Source organism: Dipodomys spectabilis, unplaced genomic scaffold, assembly GCF_019054845.1.
Source record: "Dipodomys spectabilis isolate Male_0828 unplaced genomic scaffold, ASM1905484v1 ptg000051l, whole genome shotgun sequence".
Lineage (NCBI taxonomy): Eukaryota > Metazoa > Chordata > Mammalia > Rodentia > Heteromyidae > Dipodomys > Dipodomys spectabilis.
Window position 1 is genome coordinate 5,013,096 of NW_024870728.1, and position 14,359 is coordinate 5,027,454.

A 14,359-nucleotide genomic window follows, 5' to 3' on the forward strand; every position below is an offset into this window, starting at 1 on the left:
AAAATATAAACATAGTTTTTACTTTAATCTTCTTGTTTTATATACTAGCTAAACATTTTTGAACTTGCATATAATAGAATATTTGAATTCATCAATTTGTCTTACGTATACTTTATAGATTTCCTCAACAAGGAAATAATACTTACAGGAACATACAGACACAAAGAAGCGGATAATGTGACTGAAAAATTTTTACAACTAACAAAATGATCAGACTTTATGACAAACTAGAGTTAAAATGTAAAAGTGATGTAAAAAACTTCACATATGATGGGAAGCAATTATCTAGAACAAGATGTGCACACATTCTATGGAGAAAATGTATAAAGATGCTCAGTGGTCCACTCACATGGAATCGTTCCTGACCAGCTGTCCATTTTGGCGAACAGCATTTTCACTCATAGAGCGCTCTCTCTTTAGCCTGCCAACTGCACGGATCTGTTAAGATACAAAGAAAGGGAAGGGAACAGGAAATATCCTTAGTAGCCTTAGTAGCTATTTTGCATCCAAAGAACCTTACTCCTGAAATTTCAAGGAACAAAGAAAAAGCAACCAAGAATTGCTGCCAGTCATGTATTACAGTTAAGACTTGTTTGTTTGTTTGTTTTTAAAAAAAAAACTTGTGCTTCTATTATAATGCAGATAGAGTTTAGAATGCCTGTTCACACCTCAGTATCATTGGGACTGGATCCAGGACTTCAGGATATACAAATCATGGGATGCTAAAGTACCTCACATAAAATGGCACGTTTTGTTACCTCCCTCTTCATATTTAAATTATCTCTAGGGTACTTCTAATACCTAATGGAAAACAATGTAAATTCAATGTGAATAGCTACTATACCCTACTGTTTATCATGTTCACTTAGGTCATCGAAGGCCTAATTACACAGGACACTAAGAAGACGGGAGGCAAATGCTGATCACACAACGGATGTGAGAGGGAAGCTGTGTGAGAATGTGTGGAAAAACAAACAAACAACTTTACAAACAGAGCAATCAGTTTGGAGCTTTTTAAGGTTATACTAAAGTCAAAGTTAACTTTTAAGCAGCTACATATAAAACTTAATGCTATCAAGTGCAAGTGCATATATTCATGTACGGTGAGCTACGTACTAGACTGCTGTAGAAGAATCTGAATCTGACTGTTCCTTGCCTTCCTAGTTTGTAATTTCTCTGAAGAACAACAGCTTTTCTGTATAGAAGGGATCCAAATAAATTATTTACTGAGTCAGAACCATTTTTTCTGGTAAGATGTATGAACTCATATTAAGTAGGCCAGAAATGATGGAAGTAGGCAAATGTCCATGACCTTAACATAGGCCAAGAAGCTTGAATCTTAGGTCTCTTGTTATTTGCACTATTGGAAATCTGATATTAAAAACATCTTTACACAGATAGTTATCTTTGAGGTTATTGTTATATGAGGAGAAATAACAGGTCAACAACTTCTATTTGTTTTGCTTTCTAATGTGACCTACCTGTATACTATAAAACTAATGAACTCAAACACTGACTAGATAAAGAGCATAATGACATTTCAAATGTTTTTATCATTTAGTTCAAGGTAGTGGTGGATGCTTTTCAACTTAGGATCTTAATATTGTCACTCAGAACCAGTCTTACGCTCTTTCAGAATAAGAAATACAGTTCCTCAGAGTCAAAGCACTTCTTGGTTACTGGGTGACAGCATTTTCTGGTCTATTTATAAAGTGTGTAGTGCTAGATATTCAGTACATATACAGGTAAGACTCCTCTTTAATGTGCTTACACCCAAGTTACACTAGGTTACTCATAAACCCAAATAAATACCTTTCAGGCTTCTGTTTATTGGTCCTTTGGGTCTATGCTAAGCCTACCTATCCTTTAAGGATCTGCTCAGATACCTCAGCATCCACTGCAGATTCCTTCTTGCTTTCTGTGGAACTCTTGGATCAGAAGAGAGGAAAACAAAGTAAATGTGGACAGGACAACTGGACTGAACACCCTCACAGTTTCCACAAACATGCTCAATGCTCAAGATTTTAAATAAATAACGTGGAAAACAGCCAAGTCAGTGATTAAGAGTTAGCAGAAAGAAACATGGAACAATGTGTCACAGTGATAGCAAAGGCATGAATTGTGAGTGTACTCTACAAACAGACTTATTCTCTCTTTCCTTACTTTGCTCCAGACTTTTGCTCTATTCAGCTTATTACAGTCCTAGTTCCTCTTTCTACAGATGATGGGGAAGCAAAGAGAGTTAATAAACTACCCATTAAATTGTCCTAACACTATGGTCAAGTTCTTGATTCCCTAAGCTATTGCAGTGCTCTTTTAAGTACACATTGAGTGGACTGGCCATTTTCTACACATGCTTTAGGCTATGTTACATAGTAGAATATTTCAGAATACTTCAGATCAGCTATGGTCTTTTACTTCACATACTCATAGTGGTCATGTCGATGGAACTGAGCCATCATAAATAAGGTACTAATAATTATGTTGCTTCCTTATACTTAAACTGCAACGTTCAGTGTTCTGTTAAGATGTTCATAGCATGTGTGTTATCCTAGCTTCTACTGAAGCATTGTTTTCAAAGTGTGATCTATGACAAGGTTGGCTCTTGCTAAGTAATACATCTCATAGTGCTTGAAGCTCTGGCTGTACACTCTGCACATGACTGCTGTAGGATTTAGCATCGTGTGGATACCACTGACAGCTTCTGAACAAATATGTCCCTTTACTCTTCTTCCAAACCAGGTCATGGTTTATATAGGCCCAATGATTCTGCTCCTTCCTTCAGATCACTTCTGATTATTGACCCATTTGAATAGATTTGGGGGTTCAGTGACATTATATATACTTATTTTATAAATGGATGGCATTCTAGTATCTTCTTTGAAGTAAGATTGCTCTTTTCAACCAAAACTCTTATACCCTGTCCTTTACAAAGTCTGTTTGGTTTCTCTTCCTATTTAAATACATTCAGAAAGCTCTTGGCATTTATTGTGGTTGAGCTTTGGGAATTCAACTCTTGATGCTAGAGATCAGGAATGTTGCTAACCATTCATTCTACAAGTGCAAAAGAACAGCCTCATTGGACAATATCACTGGAGAATTCTCCAGTCCAAAACGCCTTAAGTGCTGAGGAAAAGAAACACTGGCCTCACATAACACTGCACTGGGTTCAACAGTGGGAAGGAGGAAGAGAGAGAGGAAAAGAGGGAGGGAGGAAAAGAGGAAGGAGGGAAGAAAAGAAAACCATGGTCTTCACTGTGGGATGATTACAAAGCAAAGAGTTTCAGCTTATCTCACTTTATAGATTCTGAGCTGCCTTTAGAATCAGAGGTGGAGGAACATTTTTTCTGCCAAGAGCTATTTGAATATTTGTAACATCATTCACAGGCCACACACAATTATCAATACAGTTAGCTATGGGAAGCTGGAGAAAAGTATACGATTGTCTCCTTATGTACTAAATGATTTTGCAGTCCTTATATTGCTTCACAAGCCAAATGTATGAACAATCAATTTTAGCAGAACTCTGGGCCTTCTAATTTAGTCTATTTCTAGCAGTGGCAAGAATTCTGTCTCTCTTTCCTGCTCATTAGTTATCTAAATTACTGTCAGCAGGCTACTAGACTCTTCTGTACACTTGAAGTACAAACTACGGTCATTGAAACCTTTCAATAGGTAGCTAGCATTAATCTTAGAAATTTCTCTTAGGTTTTAGGATTGGGCTCCTGCTATAGAATGTCCCCTCTCCGAAACTATTTGAACTCAGCCTTGCTTTTGCTCTGCTTCTGTGCTATGCTTATGGACTTTCTTGCCCAGGATGGCTTCAAACCACTATCCTCCTGATCTCAGCATCCTGAATACCTAAGATTATAGGCCTAGAGACCAATCTTTTAACTCTTTTATAATATCATTTATAATTCATTATTAAATATTTAATACAATTTTACATCTATACAGATTGAGCTTTTTATGTGTTTTAATGATTGTGTGTGCATGCGTGCATGCATGCATGCATGTGTGTAACTCGGCCTTAGCATGAATTCAAGGCCTAAGCACTGTCTCTGAGCTTTTATGCTCAAGGTGAGAGCTCTAGCACTTGGTAGTTAACTGGACAAAGAGTCTCACAGACTTTCTTTGCCAGATCTGGCTTCAAATATAATCCTCAGATCTCAGCCTCCTGAGTAGCTAGAATTACAGGTCTGTGCTGCCAGTCCCAGCTTTCATGATAATCCTATGAAGAATTTTTCATTACTTTTATCTTTGTATATTATTAAGTAACTTGCCCAAAGTTATGCAGTTAGTAAAATAATAAGGTAGACCTTCAAAATTAGTCTAATCTCAGCTTACATGTTTCCAACAGTGCTATATACTCTGGGAATTTATCACATTTGTTTAATTCCACAATTACTGTCAAAGTGTACCCCATATAGTCTTCTGAGGGCAATCCTTGTAAACTTTTTTTCCTTCAGTCTTTAATCACTCAAAAAAAAATGTTTGTTTTTCATTTACTTTTCTGGTGAGTCGTGGGGCTAGAACTCAGAGCCTGGGTGCTGCCCCTGAGCTCTTTTGTTCAATGCGAGAGGTCTACCACTTTGAGCCACAGCACCACTTGCACTTTTGGAGTGGTTAATTGGAGATAAGAGTCTCATGAGTACTTTTTTGCCCAGCTGGCTGCAAAATGTGATCCTCAGATCTCAGCCTCCTGAGTAGCTAGGATTATAAGCGTGAGCCCCCAGCACTCAGGTTGGGTTGTTTTTTATTAGAATCTTTTTTTTTTTTTTTGGCTTTATTTGTTGTTGCCCTTTTTTGGTTGTTGTTATGCACTGAGTAAACAAATGTCTATTAATATAGTTAAGAGGAAACACAGAGCAGAATTCTAAGTCCAAAAACAGCAATTCCTGGCAGAATTCTAAGTCCAAAATGAAGCTTTTCACAGCTATAATTATATGGGGACTCTGGGCATCTGGGAGACATTACCTCCAACCAGGAGTATGCTGTGCTATCATTTGTTTATGTGGCCATCTTCATCAGTCCATTACTTTTTGCTATTAAGAACTTTTTATCTTTTGAGGGCTGATGGTTTTCTGTCAGACAACTGTTGTACAGCCAGGCAGAGAACCAACTTCCAAACAGCAGGAGCAGGTCTCAATCACTTTTATGTCTTACATACAAAAGCTCACAGAACAGTTGATCATTAAGTTTTCCAAGTCTTTTGCTGCCTTTTTTCATGGAAACACTTAAATTTGTACTTAAAGAAAATTTTAGAATGCTTAGACTGATATCAATATTTCAATTCCCTCAGCACAAACTTAGAACGAATGGAAACTATCACTCTTCTTTTTAAAATTTTTTTAAAAAAATTATCTTTACTTGTTGTACAAAAGGGTTACAATTCAACATGTAAATTTTGGCCATGGCCCTGCATTTACTTTTCACAAGATTTACTCTTTCCTCATGAGTAATATTCAAAATTTTTGAAGTATATTAACACTTCATTTGGGAAATGTAAAAAAAAAAAAAAAATCAACTGATAGTAACAATGTTCCATATGGAAGGCTTCCATTAAATATAATAATGGTATGACTTACAGACTCCTACACTTCCAAATAAAACTGAGTTTAAAATTCTACTTACTTCTTCATTTTGAGGGGTTGGAGGAGGTCTTTCTAAATCTAGAAAATCTAGTGGTCTTTCACTCAGTGTAAGTACACGGGGTGGTGTTTTTAGTGCCAGAGGTTTAAAGGGAGTTGACTGGATAAGGTCAAGATCTGCTGGTCTTGAAAATGAAACATCTTCATTATTTCCTGGGAGGGGGAAAAAAAAAGTTTTCCAAATTGAGAAGATATATGAGTAAATGTTATACAAGGAGATAAACGAATGGCTCCAAAGTGTATGTTCACATGTACAAAATGTTAATCATCACAGAAACAATTAAAATCACAACAAATGCCACTACACACCTACCTGAATTAAAGATAACTGATAACACAAATGTATCAAGGACATGGAGCAACTGAAATCCTCATGTATCTCTGACGGGACTATTACATGGTACAAAGATACGGCAAGTAAGATGACTAACATACAAAGATATGAGTACTCAGAAAGACTGGTACATTAATACATATTGTAATACCAGCTTTATCCTAAGAACTTCCCCAAAAGCAAGCAACTCCAATGCTTGTCAAATGAATAAGCAATTTAGGCTGTAACTGCACAATGGAATGTTACTCAGTAATTAAGAAGAATGAACAACTGACATATAAAACAACATAGAAGGGCTGGGAAGGTGGCTCAGTGGTAGAACACTTGCCTTGCATGCATGAGGCCCTGGGTTCAATTCCTCAGCACCACATAAGCAAAAAGAAAAAAGCCAGAAGTGGCACTGTAGCTCAAGTGGTAGAACGCTAGCCTTGAGCTGAAGAGCTGAGGGACAGCGCCCAGGCCCAGAGTTCAGGCCCCATGACCGGAACCCCCCCCCCCCCCCAAAAAAAAATAAAACAACATAGAAGAATCTTGTACTGAGTAAAAGTATTCAGACAAAACAGTATATGTCGGATAAGTCCATTAATAGGATATTCTAGGGTAAACAAGTGCAGTTTCTGGTAATAGGAAGGAGATTGTGGTTGCCAACACTTAGGGGTTAGGAATGGCAGAGATTGGGACCAGCTAAGTTTTGGGTATAATAAAAATGTTCTGCATTTATCAAAACTCAACTGTATGTTTATAAAGTTTCTGTTTTTGGTGTATAAAATATCACTAGTTGATTTTTTAAAAACTGCTTGAAATCCAGATTATTGTAATACATAGAAAGTTTAACGGCACATTCCCCAACTCCTTTCCTATCTGGAGAAGCCCCAGCTGTTCCACAGAAACAGACACAACGAAGCTCACAGGCCTGTGTGCTAAGCAAATGATGCGTACCTGCTACAACGATCCTCTCTGGAACCTGCATTATCACACTAGCGTTGGGAATGCCTTCTTGGAATCCTTGCTCCAGGTCAGCACTTGGTGGTGCAACTTTTAATTTTTCTGGGACCCTCATTCGCTGACTAATACCTTCGGTGTATTCCATTTCATACTGAATCCGACTAATTTCTGCCATCTCAGCAGCAGTGGGAGAAGGAAATGCTGCCCCACTCACCCTGGGGGAGAAAAATTTGAGATCGAGATGATTGAGCATTAGAGTGTTAGTCCCCTCCACACTGGTGTGAGAGGATAATACCTTATAAGAGAAAGAGCAAAGGAAACTTCTCATTTGCCAGTACTGAATAAATGCAAAGGAAAAATAAAAGAAGAAAGAAATAAAAAGAAGAATTTTACTCAAGACAATGCCTTCTTATCAGCGGAAGTTGCACATTAAAGATCTGGCTTAGGTGCAAGTTGGTAATATGTTGTATAATGCCAACGTAAATGTGCAAGTGCGCATGCGCACACACATACACGCGCGCGCACACACACATACACACACACTTTTGCTACCTCTGCGTAAACTGATATGCATGCTCCTTTTAACAACAACAACAACAAAAAAGCCTGAAATAAAATTTAAATAAAAAATTGCTAAACAGGGGCTGGAGGTATAGTTTAGCAGTAGAGTGCTTGCCTAGCATGCATGAGACCTTTCAATTTCCAAAATCAATTATTTGAGAGAAATATCCAACTAATTATTTGAGGAAAAGCTGCTTGGACTTCATAAAACCAAATTAGAAACTGGTATCATATGTTATAAATAAAGACTAAAACCCCTCTAATAGTAAAAATCAGAGTTCAAAAGTAAACAAGGTTAACTTTGAACTTAGTAAAAAAGATACAAACCCTCAATCACATAATACAAATAAAATCTTCTACTGAACATATATCTAATGACATGTAGTAAGTACCAAATATATAATTTATATCAAAAAATTCTTAATATATGCACTTGTGTGCCAGTACCAGGGACTGAACTCAGGACTTCCTGCTCTCACTCTGCATTTTTGCTCATGGCTGGTGCTTTACTACTTGAGCCATGCCTCTAGTCCTTAGCTGAGTGTTTTGTGGTTATTTGGATAAAGATGAAGTCTCACAGACTTTTCTGCCCTGGGCTGGTTTCAAACTGCAATCCTCCAGGTCTCAGCTTCCTCAGTAGCAAGGACTACTGAAGTGAGACACCAGCACCTAGTTTGCATTCATTTTTTAAGGGACTAAAGTTTCACATTATTAATCTCTATTTAAAATCGTAATTATATGCATATTTTCAAAAACATCAATGTTTTGGGGAGGAGGAGAGGCACAGTATAAACAAACTGTGTAACCTTCTAAATTGGAGATGGACCTATGACTATCAGGAAATGCAATAGAAAGAATGTTGCCCCCAAATGCAAAATATTGATGAAAGCATAAAAAGCATGGTTAGCTATGCAAACAGCTTTCAAGCCACTGACTCTAAAACCTGAAATACCAGCTCAACTGAAAGAAGCATCACTGACCTTCCTAGTGGTGTGTCAATGCTTGTTCTTTTACTCATTTTAATACAGTGAATACACGTCTATAATAGCTATGAAAATACTGCTACCCTGTAGTTCAGTTTATTTATACAACAACTCCCCTACAGATCTGAACTGTTTTTTGGAGGTGTACATAACAACACGGACACTGTTTTTCCAGCTGTAAAAAAGAAAGAATAAAAATCAGTATTTCAACAATTCATTTCACAAGAAAACTATGAGCAAAGTAAATAGCTACTTAAAATTGTTTTTAGACTTGAGCACGGCTTGAGGTGAGAAACCAATTTTCAAATCTCTTCTACACAGTCATTCTATAATACCTCGAAAGTCATAAAGATGGTTTTAAGTACAGTCAATGTACATATGTGAAGTCAAAATAGAAAAAGCACTATCATTGTACTAGAAGGACATATCATTTCATCTTAAAAAAAAGTATAAAGAAATCAAGATGAAAATACAAAGGGTAAAAGTAAACGTACTTATGATTGCCTAAAATTTGAATGTGTAAATAATGTTTCCTTAAGAGGAAATAAAATTTAAAAACCAAATTACACTCTTTCCAGTAAAGGAGAAAATCAAGGACAATAAAAATTTTAAGGAAGTACAGGTGTCTGAATCCTAGCTGAGATATTTCTTAAACGTCACATCAGAAATATATTCTAGGGACTAGATTGTGAACTCCATCTCTGAGACATTGAGGAGAGCTCTGGAGGTTGTTTTGTGTGTTGAGCCTGGTTTGATCATGCCTGCTAACTAGCTTCTTTTATTCTTTACTAAAATGTTTGAAACTCAAGGATTTGGCATGCAGACGGTTTAAAGACTAAGGAAACAGAGCCAGGAGAGAAAATTTTACTTACAAATGGGAACCAACTACTTCTTGCTATTTGGCACTATCTGCTTCTGTGCTTCATATTAAATCCTTTAACTTGCTTCAATGTGCATGCGCTGGATTTAGAGCCACTTTTGTCCCTAGGGGAGAAAAATGAGGGCTAATTCAGAAACCAGATGATACCCACATTAGGGATTCAGTTGGAAAATTCTCCGTAGATTTCAAAGCCACAGAGAAACAACTTGATATACATAGAAACAAATACAAGAATAAACAAAGAAAAAAAAGCTTAACTATTTCAATCTCACAGACAAGGGCTCTATAATTATTCATTTTTGTTGTTGTTGTTGGTCATGGGGCCTGAATTCTGGGCCTGGGCACTGTCCCTCAGCTCTTCAGCTCAAGGCTAGCGCTCTATCACTTGAGCCACAGCACTACCTCCGGCTTTTTCTGCTTATGTGGTGCTGAGGAATCGAACCCAGGGCCTCATGCATGCAAGGCAAGCACTCTACCATTGAGCCACCTTCCCAGCCCTCTATAATTATTCATTAGGTAGGGAAGATTGAAGACACAAGTCTTTGATTTCTGATTTGTATTTACAAAAGATGTAAATTAAAATTTTAAGTTAACTTATAGTTATGTGTACATAGTATATATACATACACAGTATGTACAAATACAAATATATTAAAAGAAATCTACTGTGTATAGTTTCCCTTAAAATCCTAAAAAATGGACAATAATAAACACTAGGTAAGAATGTACAGTACGTGGCTTACAGTGGTGGCTCATGCCTGTAATTTTAGCACTCAGTGGTCACAGGCAAGACTTATCATGAACCTGAGGCCAGCGTGAGCTGTGTTCCACGCAGTGTTCCACCCAGTCTTATCTTCAACAACCCAGGTCCACAGGCAACCTCTACCATCAATTTTTGTATGTCACGCTAGAGGAGATACTCTTTGAATACTGTTTTGTGTATCTGAAGAGTTAAAAAGCTTATTTTTAGAAACAGCATTAAAGAGATGTATCCCATAAAAAAAATTTAGCCTTGAAACATGACAAATTGAAACTTTATTGTAATGAAAAAAGGGAGCCACGCTGGTAGAACCACATTATCTCCTTGAGATATGCTTATCTCCATATGAATTCCCTTCACTGCATTTCGAGACTTTTTGTTTTTGTTGTTAGGTAGGGTACAAGGCTGGCCTTGAACTCATGGATTACCCACGTGCACCACTGTGCCTGGCTCATTCCAGCCTCAGCATTCCACTACAACAGCTCAAAGATCTCAACATTTCATTTTATAGCATTGTTTATTCTTATGAGAATCTGTGAGTTTGTAAAGAAACAGGGACGTAGAACAAGTTGGGAAAAGTCTCCTGTAATGAACTATTTAAATTTAAAAAGTGAAGTTGAGGGAGAAGGCATGGGAAGGAACACGGTGGAGACAGTATTCCAAATACATTGTGTATCCATGTGGGAAATACCACAGTGGAATCCCCCTCACATTACAAATGCATGTTAACTTGAAACAGAACAAAATTACAATAAAACCATAAATGCAACTTTTAAAAAAAACTCTAAGATGAACACTACTGTCTCAGTCGTCAGGTTTTCTGCTTAAGCAAAACAGATTCGAATCTTTGTCTCTCTCATTAGACTATGACACTGGGTAACCTTTTAACAAACTCATTTGGAGCTAAGATATTAACTCTAGAAGTTTAGTACATATTTCTCTATTACACAACCAACAAGACAAAGTCCTCCTTGGAATCATAGAAAATTTCAGATCTCCACTCTCCAGGTTCCCTGGTTCCCGTACATGCACAATACATATAAACTGCAAGGGTTTCCCTCAAACCCACACTGGCTACACTTGTTTTTTCTTTGGTCTTATATTTTTAAATAAGTATATTTTAAAAGGAAAGTTTACACCTGAAGCCATAGACTTGATGAATATATATGAATATATGTAATACAAATGTAACTATTACAAAAAATCCTTACCCACAAAGCATCCTATGTCCACACACTACCACAGAGAATCAAGTCACACTTACCACTTACAGAAAGCACATCAATCTGGGGATGAAATGATTCAAACTCTAATTTTCTCACTATCTACATTAGAACAAATTGATACAAGTAGCAAAGACTTTTATAATTATCTTATTTATTGAGCCAGTCTTGGAACTTGAACTCAGAGCCTGGGCACTGTCCTTGAGATTCTTTTGCTCAAGGCTAGCACTGTACCACCTGAGCCACAGCGCCACTTCCAGCTTTTTGTTTATGTGGTACTGAGGAATTGAACCCAGGGCTCCAAGCATGCAAGGCAACCACACTTACCACTAAGACACATTCCCAGCCCTATGATTCTCTTGTTAAATAAATTTTTAAAAAAGGAACCTAATTGACGTTTATTGTGCAGATCCAATTCAGTGGTTTTTATCTAGGTTACTCAGTTTTAGTTCTCTTTCAAAAACACCATGTAAGAGAATGGGTGCTAACAGGTTGAAGAGCCCCTGAGTTATTTTTACTTTTCAAGAAGTCACCAAAAACTTGGAAAATGTCTATTAACCACAGCAAATGTTCAACACCCAAGGGTGTGTGTGTGGGGGGGGGAGGGGGGGAGTGCAACAGCTAAATTTTGTAATGCTGAAAGAAGGCAGCTCTAACAGACAGGAAGGGAGACAACACACGATTTCCTTTGGAAAGATTAACAGAAGCTTCATGTACACAGCTTCGGCTTAACACTAGGAAGCAACGCTCCAAGGAACTCTTCAGAAGTCCTTGAAACCAAAAAGGGGAGTCACCCCCTTTTAACTTCGGAGGGTGACCAGTAAGCACAATGAAGTGCTCCTAATTAAGGCCTAAAAAGGGCTTATTGGGGCTGGCAGGGGAAAATCTTCATCAGAAATACACATTTCCCACCCAAGGAGAGAGAAAACATTCTCCATCGTTCCAAGCCGTTCGGGGGAAGACCTGCACACATACAACGCACGGCGGGTTCGGGATCTGGCACCGGCTTCCCCGATCTTCTGGCGATCCACAGACACCCCAACTTTCGGGAGGGTGCACAACACACGGGGCGCGGGCTTGGCGAGGCCAGTCCTGCAGACGCAGGATCCCAGCTCCCGGATCCTGGGAGGAGGTGACCCCCAGGCCGGCAGCCAGGATGCTCAAGACCCCGGGGCCTCCCGGGAGGCCGCCCCCCCATCCCGCCCCCCGACGCCACGACCCGGACGGCCACACGGCTTTCCTTCCCACCACCGAAAGGCCACTTGGAAGGCGGGCAGGTTCAAGGTCATGCTGAGCAGCGCCGGGGAGCCGGCGGGAGGGAACCGGGAGGCCCGGGGTGCGAGCTGGCGAGGCCGTCCTCGGATGACCGGCCTCCACGCTGCTCACTTTAGGACAATCAGAGTTCTCAAGACGAGAAGCCCAGCTCGAGAAGGCGGAGAGGCGGGCCTCGAACACGCGCAGGGCAAAGGGTTTCTCCCCCGCGCTCTCCAGGCAAACAGGGTCCTGAGGAGGGAAAGGCCGGGGTGGGAGGCGACCTCGGGGGCCGTGCGGCCCGGGGCGCCGGCGCGGACGGCCCGGCCATCGCGGGGCCTTCCGTGGGCCGGGAGGCCACGGCCCGGGCGAGGCCCGCAGACCCGCTCGGGCGGCAGCCCCGGGCCGGCCGACGTCAGCACTCACCCCTGGCCCGCTGGAGAGTCCCCGGAGAGGGCCGCCGCCCGCCGGCTCCCGGGGCGCCCGGTGAGCGCTCTCAGAGGCCGTTGGCCGAGCGCATTGAGGAGCCGGGGCGAAGCACCCGCGAAGCGGCCGCGGCGGGCCGGACAGACGCGAGAACGGCCAGAACTAGCCCCTCTCGGGAGCCGTAGCGGAAGCAGGTTCGTGGTCATGTGACGCTAGTAAGGGCGGATGTTCGGCCCACCCGCCCGAGCCGGGCCCCAGAGAACAGGAGGAGACATCTTTGTTGTGGGCAAAGCGCGCCCAAAGACAGATCTCGAGACGGTATTTAAATTCGCCCCCTGGCCCGACGCTGGAGGCTCCCACTGTCATGCTGGCTACTCCGGGGCTGAGATGGGAGGATCGGGGTTCGAAGCCGGCCCCGGCAGGAAGGTCCGTGAGACTCATCTCCAATTAACCACCAGAATGAAAAAAGAAAAGCCGGAACGGGAGTAGTGGCTCAGGTGTGAAGCGCTAGACTTGAGCAAAAGCCGCTAAGGGTTCAGGCCCCAGAACTGGCACAAACCAGCAGTCAACAAGGTTTACGACTCCGTGATCTCTAAGCGCCTCGCTCTGCATCCAGGTTCTGTGATGGGACTCCAACCATCTGCCTCCTACACCAACAAGGGGAGTCCTCGATTTTTGGTTAGTTAGATGACTGTCTTTGCGTGTGTATGTGTGTTTAGATGACTGTCTTTCCGTGTGTGTGTGTGTGTGTGTGTGTGTGTGTTTGGTTAGATGACCATCTTTGCGTGTGTATGTGTGTTTAGATGACTGTCTTTCCGTGTGTGTGTGTGTGTGTGTGTGTGTGTGTGTGTGTGTGTGTGTCGGTTGTGGGGCTTGACCTCAGGGCCTGGGTGCTGCCCCCTGAGCTCTTTTGCTCAAGGCTAGCGCTCTACCACTTTGAGCCCCAGTGCACATCCAGTTTTTGAGTGGTTAATTGGAGACAAGTCTCTCTGGGATGTTTCTGCCTGGTCCGATGTCCTCAGATCTCAGCCTTCTGAGTAGCTGGGATTACAGGCGTAAACCATCTGTGCCCGGCTTTGCATTCTACTGTCAAGGCTGGTGCTCCACCACTTGAGCCACTGCTTCAACTTCGTGCTTTTTGCTGGTTAATTGGAGATAAGAATCTCACGGACATTTCTGCCCAGGCTAGCTTTGAGCCATTGTCCACATATCTCAGCCTCCCAAATAGCTAGGGTTGAGGGTGTGATCCACTGGCCCCTCCCCCAAAGAAAAAATTTAAGATCTCAAAGAATTCTGGAAATGAGGACATTGAATTCGGGTAAAGGGTAGTTAGCGACCTTTTTTT

At 40.9% G+C, this 14,359-nt stretch overlaps 1 protein-coding gene across 11 annotated transcripts in view; it reads right to left on the reverse strand.

Annotated features, from left to right (window-relative positions):
• Mff (mitochondrial fission factor) overlaps nucleotides 1-13,206 on the reverse strand; it is a 30,919-nt gene extending 17,713 nt beyond the window's left edge. For 5 of the 11 annotated variants that reach the window (XM_042679027.1, XM_042679033.1, XM_042679031.1 and 2 more), the window contains exons 1-5: nucleotides 13,015-13,192; nucleotides 9,347-9,458; nucleotides 6,925-7,145; nucleotides 5,635-5,804; nucleotides 350-438 (exon numbers count right to left, since the gene is read on the reverse strand). In XM_042679027.1, the coding sequence (XP_042534961.1) occupies nucleotides 350-438; nucleotides 5,635-5,804; nucleotides 6,925-7,105 (440 nt within the window). In that variant the 5' untranslated portion in view covers nucleotides 7,106-7,145; nucleotides 9,347-9,458; nucleotides 13,015-13,192. Of the gene's footprint in view, nucleotides 1-349; nucleotides 439-5,634; nucleotides 5,805-6,924; nucleotides 7,146-9,346; nucleotides 9,459-13,014 lie in introns of all 11 variants that reach the window. The other 6 variants (XM_042679036.1, XM_042679035.1, XM_042679028.1 and 3 more) reach the window with 3 other exon arrangements.
• Between the last annotated feature and the right edge of the window lie 1,153 nt (nucleotides 13,207-14,359).